The sequence below is a fragment of the Heptranchias perlo genome, chromosome 32, assembly GCF_035084215.1.
Source record: "Heptranchias perlo isolate sHepPer1 chromosome 32, sHepPer1.hap1, whole genome shotgun sequence".
Taxonomy (NCBI): domain Eukaryota; kingdom Metazoa; phylum Chordata; class Chondrichthyes; order Hexanchiformes; family Hexanchidae; genus Heptranchias; species Heptranchias perlo.
Window position 1 is genome coordinate 4,367,602 of NC_090356.1, and position 16,133 is coordinate 4,383,734.

Below are 16,133 nucleotides of genomic sequence, written 5' to 3' on the forward strand. Positions count from 1 at the left end.
TAGCAAATCTGATCGCAGCAGGAAGTGGATACAGGGTGTTGTTTTTCAGATATTATTGAGTGATGTATGAAGAGGTTGGACCTTGCAGTAGTGGTGTGTTAACGGGTTGTATATTACAGAATTTTACAGCATAGAAACAGGCCATTCGGCCCAACTGGTCTCTGCTGGTGTTTATGCTGCGTACGAGCCTCCTCCCACCTTACTTCATCTAACACCATCAACATATCCTTCTATGCCTTTCTCCCTCGTGTTTATGTAGCTTCTCCTTAAATGCATCTATGCTATTCACCTCACTCACTGCATGTGGTAGTGAATTCCACAGTCTCACCATTCTGAGTGAAGTAGTTTCTCCTGAATTCCCTATTGGATTTATTAATGACTAGCTTATATTTATGGCCCCCAGTTTTGGACTCCCCCACAAGTGGAAACATTTTCTCACATCTACCCCATCATTTTAAGACCTCTATCAAGTCACTCCTTAGTCTTTTTTTCTAAAGAAAAAAGCCCCAGCCTGTCTTTCCTGATAGTTATAACTTCTCAGTTGTGGTGTTTTAATTCAGAGACTGATTCCTGGAGTTAATGCTGCTAAATATGGTTCCCTTATAGAAGTGGCAGACTTTTTTTGGCTGTGGTCTTTCGAACTTCCCGCTTTAGTGATGTAGTTTTATCTTTGTTTTTGGTAGCACTGGCTTTTTTTAAGAAAAGCTTTACAGGGTTGCCTCTGCCCTGACCCTGTGGTGTAAATATCTGCTTTTCAGTTGGTTTTATATTTGTTGGCTTCTACAGACAACTGGCAGTAGTAAGACCGGTGGCCAAACCCTACCTGAGAGTCCTGCTGCGTGCTGCCAGTCTAACTGTGACTCATAAAAGTGCACAGCTGACAGTGTGATCCAAGCACAGTCCTTTCTCATGACATTGCACTGTGTGTGCTCCGTTATGTTATGACATAACTGCACATCCCATTCTGTGTCATGACATCACTGCGCCCTGTTCTGTGTCAGGTAACCTGGCAGCCAATTTGCGCACAGCAAGGTCCCCCAAAGAGCAATGAGGTAATGACCAGGTAACCTGTTTGTGATGTTTGAGGGATAAATATTGGCCAGGGCACTGGGGAGAACTCCCCTGCTCTTCAAAATAGTGCTGTGGGATCTTTTACGTCCACCTGAGAGGGGGTGACCAAGACACAGTTCTCAGACAGGTGAAACCCACTGTGGATTGCATCGGCTGAAAGTTCCCATCAGGAAATCCTCCTGTAGGTGAAGCAAGAGAGAACATGATTCACTGTCGCAAGTCAGCTGGAGTGATTTTTACAACCTTGTACGGTACAGTGTGAGAACATATATAGGGGATTGGATCTGCCCTGTTGATTAGTCTGCATTCTTTGCACAGTGGATGAAAGCAGCTCTGATTTAGCACCACTGCTGCAATCTGCTGATTGTAAAAAGTAATGCCCTGCCTCTTAATCCCTGGTGAAGTTCTACAAGAATTTGACTTTAGGGGATTTTAATGGCTTTATGCTGGTCCATTTGTCTTTTTAAAAAAAAAATATGGGGGGAAATGTTGATGTGGAAGAGAAGGATTTAGGTGTTCAGGTTCACGAGGTATTAAAAACAGCACCTCAAATGCATATGGTCACTTTTTTAAAAGAAACTAATGCAATACTGGGTTTTATGGCAAGAGATATAGAATATAATAGTTGCGATGTAATGGTGAATCGATCTAAAACCTTAAGACTACAGTTGGAGTACTGTGCTGTTTTGGGCTGCACGCTATGGAAAGGATGCTGAGGCAATGGAAAGGGTACAATGTAGATTTACTAGGATGCTGCCTGTTAGGAAATATAAGAGATTAACTTATGAAAACAGTCCCAATTTTTTTTTTAGAACAAAGGTGATTAAGGGGTGCTTTAACAGAAGTGTTTAAAACTATGAAGAGATGGGATGGAGTAGATAGAAACAGACTGTTCCTGTGATTGAGGGGTCTAGAATGAGGGTGTGTAGATACAAGGGATTAGGACAGAACAGGAGAAACTTCAATTTTCCAGAGGATTGTGTGTGGAATGCATGACTGGAGTTAGTGATTGAATCAGAGACCATGTCAACATTGAAGAATTAGTTAGATAGGTGAGTGAGGGAAAGGGGATATGTGATTAGGACACTGCTCCTGTGGAGGATAAACCAGCATGGACTAGTTGGGCTGAATGGCCTGCTTCTGTATTGTAATTTCTTTGTAAAAGCACTTTTGGTCTGCTGCATTCTAGTGTTTTAAATTAAAAAAAACATTTACAGCATTGTGAGCCCATCACAATGAGAGTGCTGTTGGTCTAAGGCCCCCTCACTAAATTCAGAGTAAAAGCTATGTATATAATGTACAGTCATCTTGATTCTAAATTATTGCTTTACATGGTGTAGTACAAATAGACTAAACTGAAGATCAGTGCAGTCTACTGTTACTTTGCTCATAACTGGCTTAGTACTGAAACATGATCCATCAATCTCTGAACATTCACACTCTTGTGTAGTATCTAATTTTGCTGTGTTCACACAATGATCTATTGAGGCTTTCAGGCAGTTTACAGTTATGGGTCCATGTATTGAAGTTGGTTTGAATAACTGTTTCTGTTCAGTAAATGCCAAGTGAATAGTGTCAGCTGTGGCTCAGTGGTATCACTTGCCTCTGAGTCAGGTGATCAGTGATTCAAACCCTGCTCCAGATACTTGAGTGCATAATCCAGGCAGACACTTCAGTGGGTTCCTGGGGGTGCGCTGCACTGTCAGTTTTGGGGGGGGGGGTCCTGGGGGTGCGCTGCACTGTCGGTTTTGTGGGGGGGGTCCTGGGGGTGCGCTGCACTGTCGGTTTTGTGGGGGGGGGGTCCTGGGGGGTGCGCTGCACTGTCGGTTTTGTGGGGGGGGGGGTCCTGGGGGTGCGCTGCACTGTCGGTTTGGGGGGGGGTCCTGGGGGTGCGCTGCACTGTCGGTTTTGGGGGTGGGGGTCCTGGGGGTGTGCTGCACTGTCGGTTTTGGGGGGGGGGTCCTGGGTGTGCGCTGCACTGTCGGTTTTGGGGGCGGTTTTGGGGGGGGTCCTGGGGGTGTGCTGCACTGTCGGTTGGGGGGTGTCTTTTGGATGAGGTGTTAAACTGAGGCCCTGTCTAATTATTCCTCAACCAACATCTAAAATATAATCTGGTCATTTATTTCATTGCTGTTTGTTGTGTGCAAATTCTTCCTTTCCTAAGTTGAGCCCATAAGCTGACCAGTCCTTTCTGTTTTTCTGGGTAAAACTACCATTCCAAAGTAAATCCGTTCTGATTCCTTGTTTGCTATCAAGGGGATTATCATCACTTAATCTGCATTCTTTCTCTCCTTCCAAAAGTAGCTACCCAGTGTTCTGTGGTGATGCAATGTGCCAGGGATTAGCAGTGTGCTAGAGTTATGTACCATTCAGCCCTGCATGCTCAGTCCGTCATCTCCCACTGCCCCAGGCAGGGCAAGGATGGGAAAAATCCAGAGCTACCAAGGGCAGCCTTTGTGCCTGAACTAGAGGCACGTGTGGGGATCTATGAACAGCAGGTTGACTTCCTGTGATCTTGGATGTGGTGGGAAAGTTTGAAGAAAAGTCTGGGATCTAATTGTCAGATATTTATAATTTTAATGCTGGGCATTATTGCTTCCACAACCTTCCTGTTCATTACACAGATCAGAACTCCCTCCAGTGGCTCAAGATGGGATTGCAGTGGCACTAAATTGCAGCATAAGTTTACCACCAGGTCCAGGAATTCAGACTGGAATTTTCAATCCTGTGTGCACATGGCCATCCTTTCACACTGATTCATGTGTTGCAGCATGTTTGCAATTTGTTCCTTAATCTGGTTGAAGACTCTTTGCAACTGTAATGTTCATTGCAGCAGTTGGGTAATGGGAAAGTTTTCCGACTGATTATGCTGCAGTACAGCCCCACTTTAGGATGGTTTAACCCTCCATTTTCCTCTAATTGTTGCTGAGTTTGGGTTCCACGTGTTCTGGCAGCACCGGTACTTTCCCAAGCAGCCATTCTTTGTTAACTTAGATAGCATTTGCAGACTATTCAACTGTGAGGGGCATCATGGTTGAGCCTCATCCTGATGTCCGCTGTGGTGGACAGTAGCAGTCTGCAGTAAATGAAATCTGTTGAAGTTGGGACCCAGCTTTCCTCCCCTCCATGGTGTGTGCGCACACTGGTCATGCATACACAGTAAGGTAAAGTAGGTACTTGCAAGTCACACAAATCCTGATGGAGCGACATACCTGACCCCCTGACCCCCCACCCACCTCAGATCTCCACTATGCTTTAGCCTAAAGCCAACATAGTCACATCAATTCACATTGCCACAAGCTGAAATATTAAGTTGAACTTCTTGTAACAGTTCAAAGGAATAATCTCTTCCACTCCTCCATTTCAGGTCTGCCCCAGGCCCCTCGAGCAGTCCGCCAGTCGGAGCTGGACCCTATGGCAGCAACAGGAAACTGCAGCAGACCCAGGCCCAAGTGGATGAGGTAAGAAGCAGAGTTCAACTGAGTCCCTCTATAATGGTTCAGTTCAATGTGTTTTATGGTTGGAATATAGAAAATGGCAGCTAGCACTCTCTCTCAATGTGGCACTGTCAGCCATGGCTCAGTGGTCTCTCCTCCTGGGTCGTAGGTTCAAGTCCCACTCCAGAGATTTGAGCCCATAATCCAGGTTGGCGGTACAGAGGGACTGCTGCACTGTCGGAAGTGCCATCTTCAGATAATTCGTTAAACCGAAGCCCTGTCTGCCCCCTCAGATCGAGGTAAAAGATTCTATGGCACTATTCGAAGAACAACAGAGAAGTTCTCCCCAGTGTCCTGGCCAATATTTATATCTCAACCAGCCTCACTAAAACAGATTATCTGGTCATTATTGCATTGCTGTTTGTGGGATCTTGCTGTGTGCAAATTAGCTGCCCCGTTTCCTACATTACAACAGTGACAACACTTCAAAAGTACTTCATTGGCTGTAAAGCACTTTGGGACGCCCTGGGGTTTGAAAGGTGCTATAGAAACACAAGTTTTTCTTTCACTGTTAAAACTATAAGCACGTTTGCCTTGTTTGTTAGTGTATGTGGTTCTGCACAGTTGATAGCACTTCCACAAAATCTTTCGATAGCATTGCCCCACAATATTCATGTATCCTTTGTAAAAAAAAAGGGACTTGGAAGGCAGTAGGTCAGCAGAGAAGGGAGTAGAAGCCTCCAGACAGTCAAGGTTTTGGTGTCATTGACAGCAGACACCTGGGGCTTCTGCCTATCTTCACTATCCAGCGAAGAATGCTGTGTGACCAGGCCCCAACTCTTTGGGCTTGGAAGCAGCTGCGGCAGGTTCTCGATGCTGGCTTCTTCCTATTGTACTTTCCACAGTCCCTAGCACCAGCTGTGTTCTGCTTTTCTTTAAAGCAGATTTTGGTTAGAGCAGAGAAGGTTAAGGGGAGATTTGATAGCGATGTTCAAAATTGTGAACGGTTTTGATAGAGTCTATTAAGAGAAACTGTTTCCAGTGGCGGAAGGGTCAGTAACCAGAGGACACAGATTTTGGCAAAAGAAGCAGAGGAGAGATGAGTTTTTTTACACAGCGAGTTATGATCTAGAATTCACTGCCTGAAAGGGCGGTGGAAGCAGATTCAATAGTAACTTTGAAAGGGGCATTGGATAAATACTTAAAGGTGAAAAATTTGCATGGCATGGGGAAAGAGCAGGGGAGTGGGATTAATTGGCCAGGCCTTATAAAGAGCTGCTTTCTGTGCTGTATCGTTCTGATTTTAAAACTGGATTAACGTGCTCGTTAAGGATCTGAAAAGAATGAACTGTGATGACTTTAATTACCCAAGTACAAATGTGAACACTGGGATTAGTCGGAGGGTGCTGGTCAATGGTTCTGTGATTTGGCCAATTTGAGGGTGCTTGTGTCGGTCTTGGTCGATTGTGCAAGACTTCTCCATTACCGGTTGTGCAACTGCTGTGCTTTTCATGTCCGTTAGTTCAGTAGGACTGAAGTGTTAAATGGCAGTTTACTGACAAACGGGGGGGGGCCTTGTTGGCAGCGGATGCACACGGTGTCATCTTTCGAAACAGCAAAATTTCCTTTGTGAAGGAAGAGATTAGATTGGATAGAGAATGTTCCAGAAAGCTGGTGTTTATATTTTCTTAATGGAGGTTGTGAAAAGCTGGTTTGGGGAGAGATACTTTCTCCAACCACTCTTCATAAGATGCATCGTATACAGCACAGAAGGAGGCCATTTGGCCCATCGTGCCTGTGCTGGCTCTGTGAAAGGGCTATCCAATTAGTTCCATTCACCCATTGGCCTGCAAAATTTTCCCTTTCAAGTATATATCCAATTCCCTTTTTTTGAAAGTTGCTTATCTGCTCCCACTGCCCTTTCAGTCGTGTCCCTCTTACCCTGCTCCAGTCGTGTGTTCTATTTGGGATGTGCTCATGTACAAAGTGTTTGCATGTGCTTTATTGATGAGGCTGGTATTTGAGACGAATGGTTTGATTCACATCCTGCACTGGAGAACTGCCAGCCCAACCAGCCATTGCTAGTGGCTTTTCAGCTGAATTTGTGTTGCTGGCCTGTGATTGTCTAGTCTCACTTGCTGATTGTTCTGGCCATTGAAGACTGACTTGTCTGGTTTACCAGGGCAGTCTGGAGTCACTAGTTTTGGTAACTAGGGCTCCTGCCTTTTACGAACCATGTCTTTCAATCCCTGGTCAGTGTAGACTTGGCGGATTATGGTGTCATTATTGGCTTCGGTTCATCTGGGTGAAGGGATGGGAATATAATCAGAAGCAGTTCCTGGGTGTTATCCATTGACCCTCCTTTTTTTGGGGGGTGGGGGGGGGATGGTTGTACAGGGGTACAGTCACGTGGTAGAGCAGTTTCTGGATTGGTTGGGGTCCGTTCCAACAGTGGCAATTTGTGAAATTAAATTCACTAAATCTGGGCCAGCGCCAGATGAAAAATAATCGAAAGCTGCCGGATTGTCATTTTAAAAATCCAGCTGGTTCACTATTGCCCTTTAGGGAATGGGTGTGAATCCTTGCTGGTGTACAGTTCAATGATTGCTGTCCATTCGTACCTCAGCCAGGATTTGCAGTGTATGGGCTATTTGACTGTAGGGTGCATCAGAGCTGGATATGACCCTGTCCTCTCATTGACACATGCAGTTTTCTGGCAAGGACACAGTTTATAAAATATAACTTGGGGAAATTACCTAATCTTTTTCAGTATAGTTAAGCTGGTTGTTAAAAGGTTGAATTGTATTCTGTTGGTCCCTTACTGGTGCCCAATTTGTGCTGTGTACCATTCCCTAGCCTGGTACAGTAAGCCATCCATACCAATGTTGCTTTGGGTGGACATGTATTGATGTGCCCACAGTGTAGTTTTCTAGAGCTATGGAAATTTCAGTAGTGGCCACAGGAACATGAGTAGGCCAGTGTAAGGTATCCAAGTTTGCTGATGATACAAAGCTAGGTGGGAAAGTAAGCTGTGAGGAGGACACAGTTTGCAAAGGGATATCGACAGGTTAAGTGAGTGGGCAAGAAGGTGGCAGATAGCGTATAATGCGGGGAAATGTGAAGTTATTCACTTTGGTAGGAAGAATAGAAAAAGTTTCTTACTATTTAAAAAATAATTAATTGTTGGTGTTGAGACACTATGGTGTCCTCGTACAAGAAGCACAAAGTTAGCATGCAGGTACAGTAAGCAATTAGGAAAGCAAATATCATGTTGGCCTTTATTGCAAGGGGGTTGGAGTACAAGAGTAAGGAAATCTTACTACAATTGTACAGGGCATTGATGAGACCTTACTTGGAGTACTATGTACAGTTTTGGTCTCCTTACCTAAGGAAGGATATACTTGCCTTCGAGGGAGTGCAACGAAGGTTCACTAGATTAATTCCTGGGATGAGAAGGTTGTCCTATGAAGAGAGGTTGAGTAGAATGGGCCTGTACTCTCAAGTTCAAAAGAATAAGAGGTGATCTCATTGAAACATAAGATTCTGAGGGGGCTTGACAGGGTTGATGCTGAGATCGTTTCCCCAGCTGGAGTCTCAGGATAAGGGGTCGGCCATTCAAGACTGAGACGAGGAGGAATTTCTTCACTCGGTTGTGAATCTTTGGAATTCTCTAACCCAGAAGGCTGTGGATGCTGAGTCAAGGCTGAGACGGATGGATTTTTGGACTCTAGGGGAATCGAGGGATATGGGGATCGGGCGGGAAAGTGGAGTTGAGGTCGAAGATCAGCCATGATCTGATTGAATTATTAATTGAGTTAGCATCTACTGCTTTTTGTGGGAGTGTTCCACACTTCTACCACCCTTTGTGTGCAGTGTTTCCTAACTTTGCTCCTGAATGGCCTGGCTCTGACTTTAAGGTTAGGTTCCCTTGTCCTAGACTTCCCCCACCAGCAGTTTCTCTCTAACCCATCAATTCCTTTCAAAATCCTAAAACCTTAATCAAATCACCTCTCTGCCTATATTCCAGGGAATACAAGCCTAGTTAATGTAATCTCATAATTTAACCCTTGGAGCCCTGGTAATTCTAGTGAATCTGCACTGTGCTCCTTCAAAGGCCAATATATCCTTTCTAAGATGTGCCCAGAACTCTACACCGTATTCCAGATTTAGTCTAACCAGGGCTTTGTGCAGCTGTAACAAAACTTCCTCCCCCTTTATATTCTAGCCCTCTAGATATAAAGGCTAACATTCCATTAACTTCTGATTTATTTTTTGCACCTGAACCCTATATTTTAGTGATCTGTGTACATGGACTCCTCAATCTCCTTGGATTGCCACTGTTCCTAGCATTTCACTTTTTTGGTCTAAAATTAATGACCTCACACTTATCTGTGTTGAAATCCATCTACCACAGTTTTGCCCACTCACCCTATTGACATTTTGTAATTTTATGCTCCTGTCTACTTCACTTACTATGCCACCTATCTTTGTCATCAGCAAACTTGGGTATATGGCTCTCTGTTATAACACAACAATAAATATAGTGAATAGTTGAGGCCCCAGCATAGATCCTTGTGGGACACCACTAGTCACTTCCTTCCAATTTGAGTATCTGCCCATTATCCCTACTCTGTCTTGTAATGCCTAAAAAATCTCCGAACCAGGTCAATAATTTCCCTTTAATTCCATGAGCTTTAATTTTAGCAATCAGTCTCTTATGTGGAACCTTATCGAATGCCTTCTGGAAGTCCACATAAACTACATCCTTAGACATTCCCCTGTCTACTACTTTAGTTACTTTGTCAAAAAATTTAATTAGGTTCATTGGCCATGACCTACCCTTTACAAATCCATGTTGGTGCTCTCTCATCAGCTCAAATCTGCTTGTGCTGGCTCTCCATCTGTTATCTGATCTTCACTCCCTTGTGGATACTTCATCCATCCTGCATGTGCTTTGTCCAGCTGGCATGAGGAGCTGAGATTTCTTTTTAGGATAAATGTGCTTTACACCCAGGCTAGTTCTACACGTGTGACAATAGACAACCCTGGCCCTCCTCCCAGTCCTAAGGGAATAAGCTTGGGATCAGGACCAAGGAGGAAGATCTCCAGTTTATGAATTGGCTGAATAAAAGGAAACACAGGGCAGTTCTCAACTGAGTCCATCAGGGAGTGGGCCTGGGACCCCTGCCATTTGTAGGATGAATGATTTGTCACAGTTTGAGCTTCTACATTTGTGCCAAGTTGTGTAGGGAAACGCAGCCGAAGATGAAATTGAAGGATTGGATCGGTAATGGCTGTGAATCATGTTTTAAATTGCCAGTGTATTCAGTAAAAGGGTATCTGAAGGGGAGTGTCCAGTTTTTAGTGTGGGATGTGATGCAGGAATGCCCTGCCAGTTGTGGATGGTATGGTCTCGGTGTGATGGTCAAGGGTTGCAGTTTCCTCAGAAAATGGAGTGATGCTGACCTGTTTGAGATGACTCTATCCTGCCTTGGTCACCATACTTGAAAAGACTGAGAAAGGGGGGTTCCTCTGACTTTGGCCTTTGTGCATACCAGCCCTTTTCCCCCACTTCGTCCCACCATTGCTGGCCATGCCTTTGCTTGGCTAGGGCCTCTTACTTTTCCAAACCCCTCCAGCTCCCTTTTTTTTTAGAGACCTATCTCTTTTTGACCGAGCTTTTGGTCACCCTTACAGATCTCCTTTTTGATGTCTTTATATCTCAAGCACCTTGGGATTTTTTTTGACAGGCCGTACATAAAGGGTGGTGATGATGGTGCCTGGCTATCTGTCCTATGGAGAGGCATCACATCCTGCCATGCTCCCACTTTCCAGCAGGAGTCGCTGGATAGCAATTACTAAATGACCAGTGAAGTGCGTGTTACTTTTACCTTCTGTTCTGCAGCATCCTTACGAAGCCTTTAATCGAAATCACCATGTTTTATCTACATCTTTTCACTGTTTAAAGTTTATAGATACTTTGAGATGAAGTACCCTGGTCTTCAACCTTGGGTCATCTTTATATCACTGATTTCTCTTTACATTCCAATGTGCTTTGCCACCTTTTTTAGGTTGTGGATATTATGAGAGTGAATGTTGACAGAGTCCTTGAACGAGACCAGAAGCTTACGGAGCTGGATGACCGAGCTGATGCACTTCAGGCAGGAGCGTCTCAGTTTGAAACCAGTGCCGCAAAACTAAAACGCAAATATTGGTGGAAGAACTGCAAGGTAAGGTCGTGATTCTTCTGTTTGCAGTTAACTTTAGCCACGCTCTGCCTGGTTGTACAATCCTTCCCAGTACAGCATTAAAAATAGCTGTTTGACTTCAGTGATTGCTTCTCGTAAGAAGCAAGTACTTACATTTATATAGCATTGGCTTCAGTTGGAGGTGCTCCTGACTGTTTTGGAAGGTAATGGGTTCGCGCCCTATGCTGACGGCAACATTGTTGGGAGGTATCGTCCTTTGAGTGATGCCAATTAAACCCGTGGTCCTCTCCGTTGTTTAGATTGACCTTGGTTCCTGTGGGATTACTCGAGCCAAATATTCTCATGGTGTCCTGGCCACATTCTTCCCATGACCAACACTGCCAGAAACAGATCAACTAGTTGTCTCCATTGTGTGATGGTGTAAAAAGGCTTCTAAGTTTGCACGCACACCAGTCACTCCAAAACTAATTAACTTTTTGTGTTGACACTTTTTGACTTAAGATGCTATCATGTTGGTTGAAGTTAGAATGGAGTGGGTTGTCCTGCATCTAACCTGTGCACTAAACCTCGTGTGAATGGTGCTCTTTCTGCAGCAGTGACAACCCTTATGTTGATGCTTTAATTAGTTTTAAGACTGAGCCCTTCTCTCCCCTCTCTTTCAGATGTGGGCAATATTAATAGCTGTCATCCTGATCATCATAATCATCATAATTGGTGAGTATCCATATTCCTCTAGTTGGTTTTTTAATTATAATTAATAAATGTGTTTTTCTCAATTTCCTCTTCATGCCTGGCTGGTCTCAGAGCCTCTGGGACGGGCTTGCCCCTTGTGACAGGCTCAACCTATGCTCATCTCAGTTTGAGAATTAGAATTCATTTTTTTAATCGAAAATAAAAAGCTGGTATCAATAAGTGACCGTGAAACTGTCAGATTGTTGTAAAAACCCAACTGGTTCACTAATGTACTTCATGGGGAAGGAAAGCTGCCGTCCTTACCCAGCCTGGGCCTCTGACTCCAGTCTCTCACCAACGTGATTGACTCTTAACTGCCCTCTGGGGTGGCCGAGCGAGACACTCTATCAAAACAGGGTAACTAGGGATGGGCAATAAATACTGGCCTTGCTAGTGATTCCTACAACCCGAGAATAAAAATGTCGCAGTAAGGCTGGGATTGGAGACCTCACAGCAGGACTAAACTCATCCTGCATTACGAGCCACTGAGCGCTCATACTGGTGCGTTGTACCACTTGATGCTTGTACACCTACAGTAACCCTGAGGCTGTGATAGTTTGAGTAACTTGCATGTGTGCATTTACCCACTGCTGAATTCACCCTTCAATATAGAAGAGGTTCAGCATAACAAACCTGCAATTACTGAAATAGTCCAGTACTATAAAGGTATTATGTACTCGTAGTTAGTGTTTTTTTTTCCTTTTGCAGTTTGGCAGACCGCATAAGACCAGCTTCTTGCCTGTTGGAAATTGGAGGCAGAGAAGGACCTTCCAGTTTCGACCCACCTTATCTACTGTGTTTTTAAAGAGTTCATTTGTTTGTCCATCGGTTTAAGCGTTAAAAATTGGAAGCAGGGGTGGGGGGAGCTTGAGTATAATCAGGAGTTCAGATGAAGTTGTAAATTGTTAGGCATTGATCTCCCTTTCAACTTGACCCTCATCCGTCACACAAACTAAACTTAAGTGATACACGGACATGGAAAATGGCACCATTGACGAACCAACTTCAGAAAGAAGGCCACTGCTATTGGCACCGTTGCCTTGGGTGGGACCAAACCTTTCGCAGGTGACTTGAAGTCCGAATGCTGTCGATCCTCAATTGTCCTTCTGTCTCCTCATTGGTCCGAGTCAGGATGTTGCCACACACTTGAACTCCTGATCATTGAACTTTATCGATGATTGTCTGTATTTGCCAAGCTGAGCAGATTTTTTTTTTTTCCCCACATCCCCAAGATATCTCCCAATGTCATCCTAACCTGTAAAACACCTTTTGTAAATTCTTGGCAGTTAAAACCCATCTAGTTTAAGATGAAACTAGAATGTAAATTAAAATGTTGGCCTGCAATTGCTAGTCCTGGTCACTAGGACTAGGCAAAGATTGAGTAATGATCATGAGTGCTGGTGTGTAGGTAGACACGAGCTGCCTGTTCACCAAACCTTGAGGGGATACTGTAGACCAGAGGGACAAATGATTCTTTCCCCAGTCTGACTGCCCAGGTTAGACAGCTTGTCACCAACAATAGTATTGCCCCCTTACATCTGTGGATTATAATAGAACCAGAGGTTCTTTTTGCCAGAATGGTGAGTTCCTTTTTGTGTACAAAATAAATATTATCACGTTGAGGGGTTTAAGTTGAAGCAGGAGAATGGGTCCTGAATTGGAAGTTGGTATCACTCCATTCCAGTTTTATTTCACTTTCCAGTGAGCATTGATGGTTTATATCAAACCCCACAGTTTCAGGAGGACAGTTCTTTTCTTTTCACTGAAGTTGGGTTGACCTACTTTTCAAACCTCTACCAGTGCTGTTTCAAAATGGCTGTTTGGCAGGGAACAAACAAGGAGACCACCCCCTCTTCTGTAGGAATCTGATTGGCTTTTGCCTCTGTAGGCTACTTAGCACTGAACATAAAGGACATTGTGGCCTCAATCATCCAGCCTGTACCATCATACAGCACCAGTGGTCAGTGATGGATGTGAACAAATCTAAGTTCCAATCCTGCCCCCTTGAGGTGAAGGCGACAGTGATGGTGAGCGTACTGACAGTGACCCCTTGGGACGAACTGGAATGAAGTGGTGCAAACGTCTAGACTTGGGCAATAATGGATTTTTTTTTAAGGAGGACAGTGTTTAATTTGACACTGTGCCAGTTGCCTGATTGCCCCTTTTCATGAACACTCCCAAAAAAAGCCAAAAAGAAAGTTGTTTTAACTCTTGCTGTGTGCCTTATCTGCTCATTGTCCTAGACAAGAATTTAAGTTGTAACCTTAATTTATATGGGACTCCACTTAAAATCTGTACCTTGCTAACTTGTGTTGGGCTTTCATGAGTGAGGGGATGTTGTCTCCTTTGTAGCTTTTTTGTAAAAAGACACTTTTTGAGCAGAGGGGGAGAAACCTTGATGTTTATGTACAAGATGCTGTGTTGCTTTAATAGTAATATTAGTGCTGGTTGGAGCTTTGCTAGTCACCTTTTTTCACAACAATTCAACTGCAAGCCTTGAATTTTTGTCACCAGCAGTTGAGTCTTTATCCTGGGTTCATGACCCTAATAGAAAGTTGTAGACTCGTCCTGTATGGGGCTTAAGTGTCAACACATGCACAGCACCTGAATGGCTAGACTAGTACTACGGACCAGCCACACTCTCCGTCACCAGTCTAGTGGACCAGTCCTAATGGTCTACTTGTCATTAATTTTGCTGATGATGGTCTTGGATGAATGTTAAAATTGTCTAGCACTGTTAACTTTTGTATTGCACTGTATGCAAATTGTGAGCAACACATTGGTGATGGGTATTTGAGAAAACCACCACAGCTGCTGCATTCTGGTGAAGCGTATGCTCACGTGCCACTCAATTGTTTTGACTTGCATCTTAAATGTGATGCTGCTTCACGGTTCTCTTTTTGGAATAAGGAAGAATCAAAGCTGGTCACCAGCCTTCGCCACCCCTCGTCCCCCGTCTCTTCTCTTTTTTCCCCCCCCCCCCCAACCTGAATAGCAGCATTGACTAGGTCTGACCAGAGGAATGGCGTATGCAAAACAGTTGAAATCAATGCCTGACGGGTGATGTATGTCAAGTTGGCCTTGTTGAGGTTTATGAAGACTGGAAGTTGAATTAACCCATCACTGTTGTATTGTTTGGTATAATTGACAGCCAAAAAAAAACTTTTTATGAAGTATTTTTCAAAATGAATTTCATTTCTTGAAAACACCAGTTGACATGACTTTTTAAACTTGAGGTGCCTTAATGCATTCAGCCAGCAGGTTTAACTTTTATTGAGCCTTGTGATTCTTGTCAGAACGTGCTGTTCAGCCTCTAGTGCCGTAGTTACTGCTACTTGGGCTTAAGTGCCCAGCAGTTACTGAAACCAGACAAGTGCCTCTTGGTTATTAGTGCCCCACTTAAGCTTTGTATAAAAGTGTAATTGTCCAGGTTAGCATTACAGCTAAGCCTGTTCAATTGTATTTTACTATATGGAAGATTTAATAAAAGATGTTTCACAATCAGAAGGCTTGTAGTTTGAATTTTAAACATACACAAGTGAAACTGTACTTTCATCTCATTCCACCCCCAAAAAAAAACTCTAGCATTGCAAAACCTAATGTTACACTTTTTTGCATCAAGTATTTGTATTAACTCCACAACTTGCAATGCTGTAACTCCATAATATTGCACACAGTGATGGATCAGTTCTGTATGGGGAGTCCAGTTGGTTTGGGCTTAATGAGCTCTCCATACTAAAGTGGATCAATATCCAAATATCTAATCACTAATTAATTATAAATAAAATAGAATATTAATATTCATCTTGCATCTGTGTACATTTGTCAACTTTTCCACTAAGTCCACATTTATAATGGAAACTGGGTAAAATTATCACCATGTAATTACCAAGTGAGGTTCTGCAGTGCCCCATTGGCATGAGGTTGTAATTAAATTCAAAGGCAGTTTCTATCATAAATGTGGATACAGGAATTTATCATGTACATTAAAAAAAAAAGACTGTCTTTAACAGGACTGAATTCCATCTGTGCACCCTAATCCAATTACCTGTGCCTTTTGAACCTTGATCACTTGAATATTACACTTGGTGTTGAGTGTGCAGTGCTGTGGGGGATTTAGATTGATATAACTAGAATATATAATGTAAATAGTACTGACATTGTGTATAATACACTCCATTTTCTTGTAGAATAGTCAAGTTTTTGACATAACTTGCTTTTGGAAACTCTTAACAAGGTTCTAGAAAAAGTACAGCTTTTTGGAGCATATTGGGTATTGATATGAGCTGTTAACCTGTTAGAGAGAGAAGACTCTGCTTTGTGAACATCCCTCCTTGTCCTCATTAACCTCTCTGGTGTTCTTGATTGACCACACCAGCCCCCTTCACCTCTCCTCTTGTCCAGCTCCATGAGACTGCCCTCATATGGTTCTATTCCTACCTGTCAGTGCATCTCTAGCAATGGCTTCTATTCTAATACTTGTACCATTCCAGGGTTCCCCAAGGATCCATCCTTCACCACCCCACCCCCCAATTGACAGGCGCTGCTGCTTGGTGATCTGGGCTCTGCTGGCAGCTGCCACTCAGTCTCTCTCTTGCAGTGGTCTACAGCAAGTGGTCACCAGCTGGAGCAAGTCTGATCTTATTCCAGAGCCTGACTTGGACCGGCAGTCGGACCTGATCCG

General features: G+C 43.7%; 1 protein-coding gene across 2 annotated transcripts in view; it reads left to right on the top strand.

Moving 5' to 3' along the window:
• LOC137300942 (vesicle-associated membrane protein 3-like) overlaps positions 1-14,956 on the top strand; it is a 69,729-nt gene extending 54,773 nt beyond the window's left edge. For both annotated transcript variants that reach the window (XM_067970229.1, XM_067970228.1), the window contains exons 2-5: positions 4,439-4,532; positions 10,580-10,738; positions 11,380-11,431; positions 12,158-14,956. In XM_067970229.1, the coding sequence (XP_067826330.1) occupies positions 4,439-4,532; positions 10,580-10,738; positions 11,380-11,431; positions 12,158-12,174 (322 nt within the window). In that variant the 3' untranslated portion in view covers positions 12,175-14,956. The remainder of the gene's footprint in view (positions 1-4,438; positions 4,533-10,579; positions 10,739-11,379; positions 11,432-12,157) is intronic.
• The last annotated feature ends 1,177 nt before the right edge of the window (positions 14,957-16,133 follow it).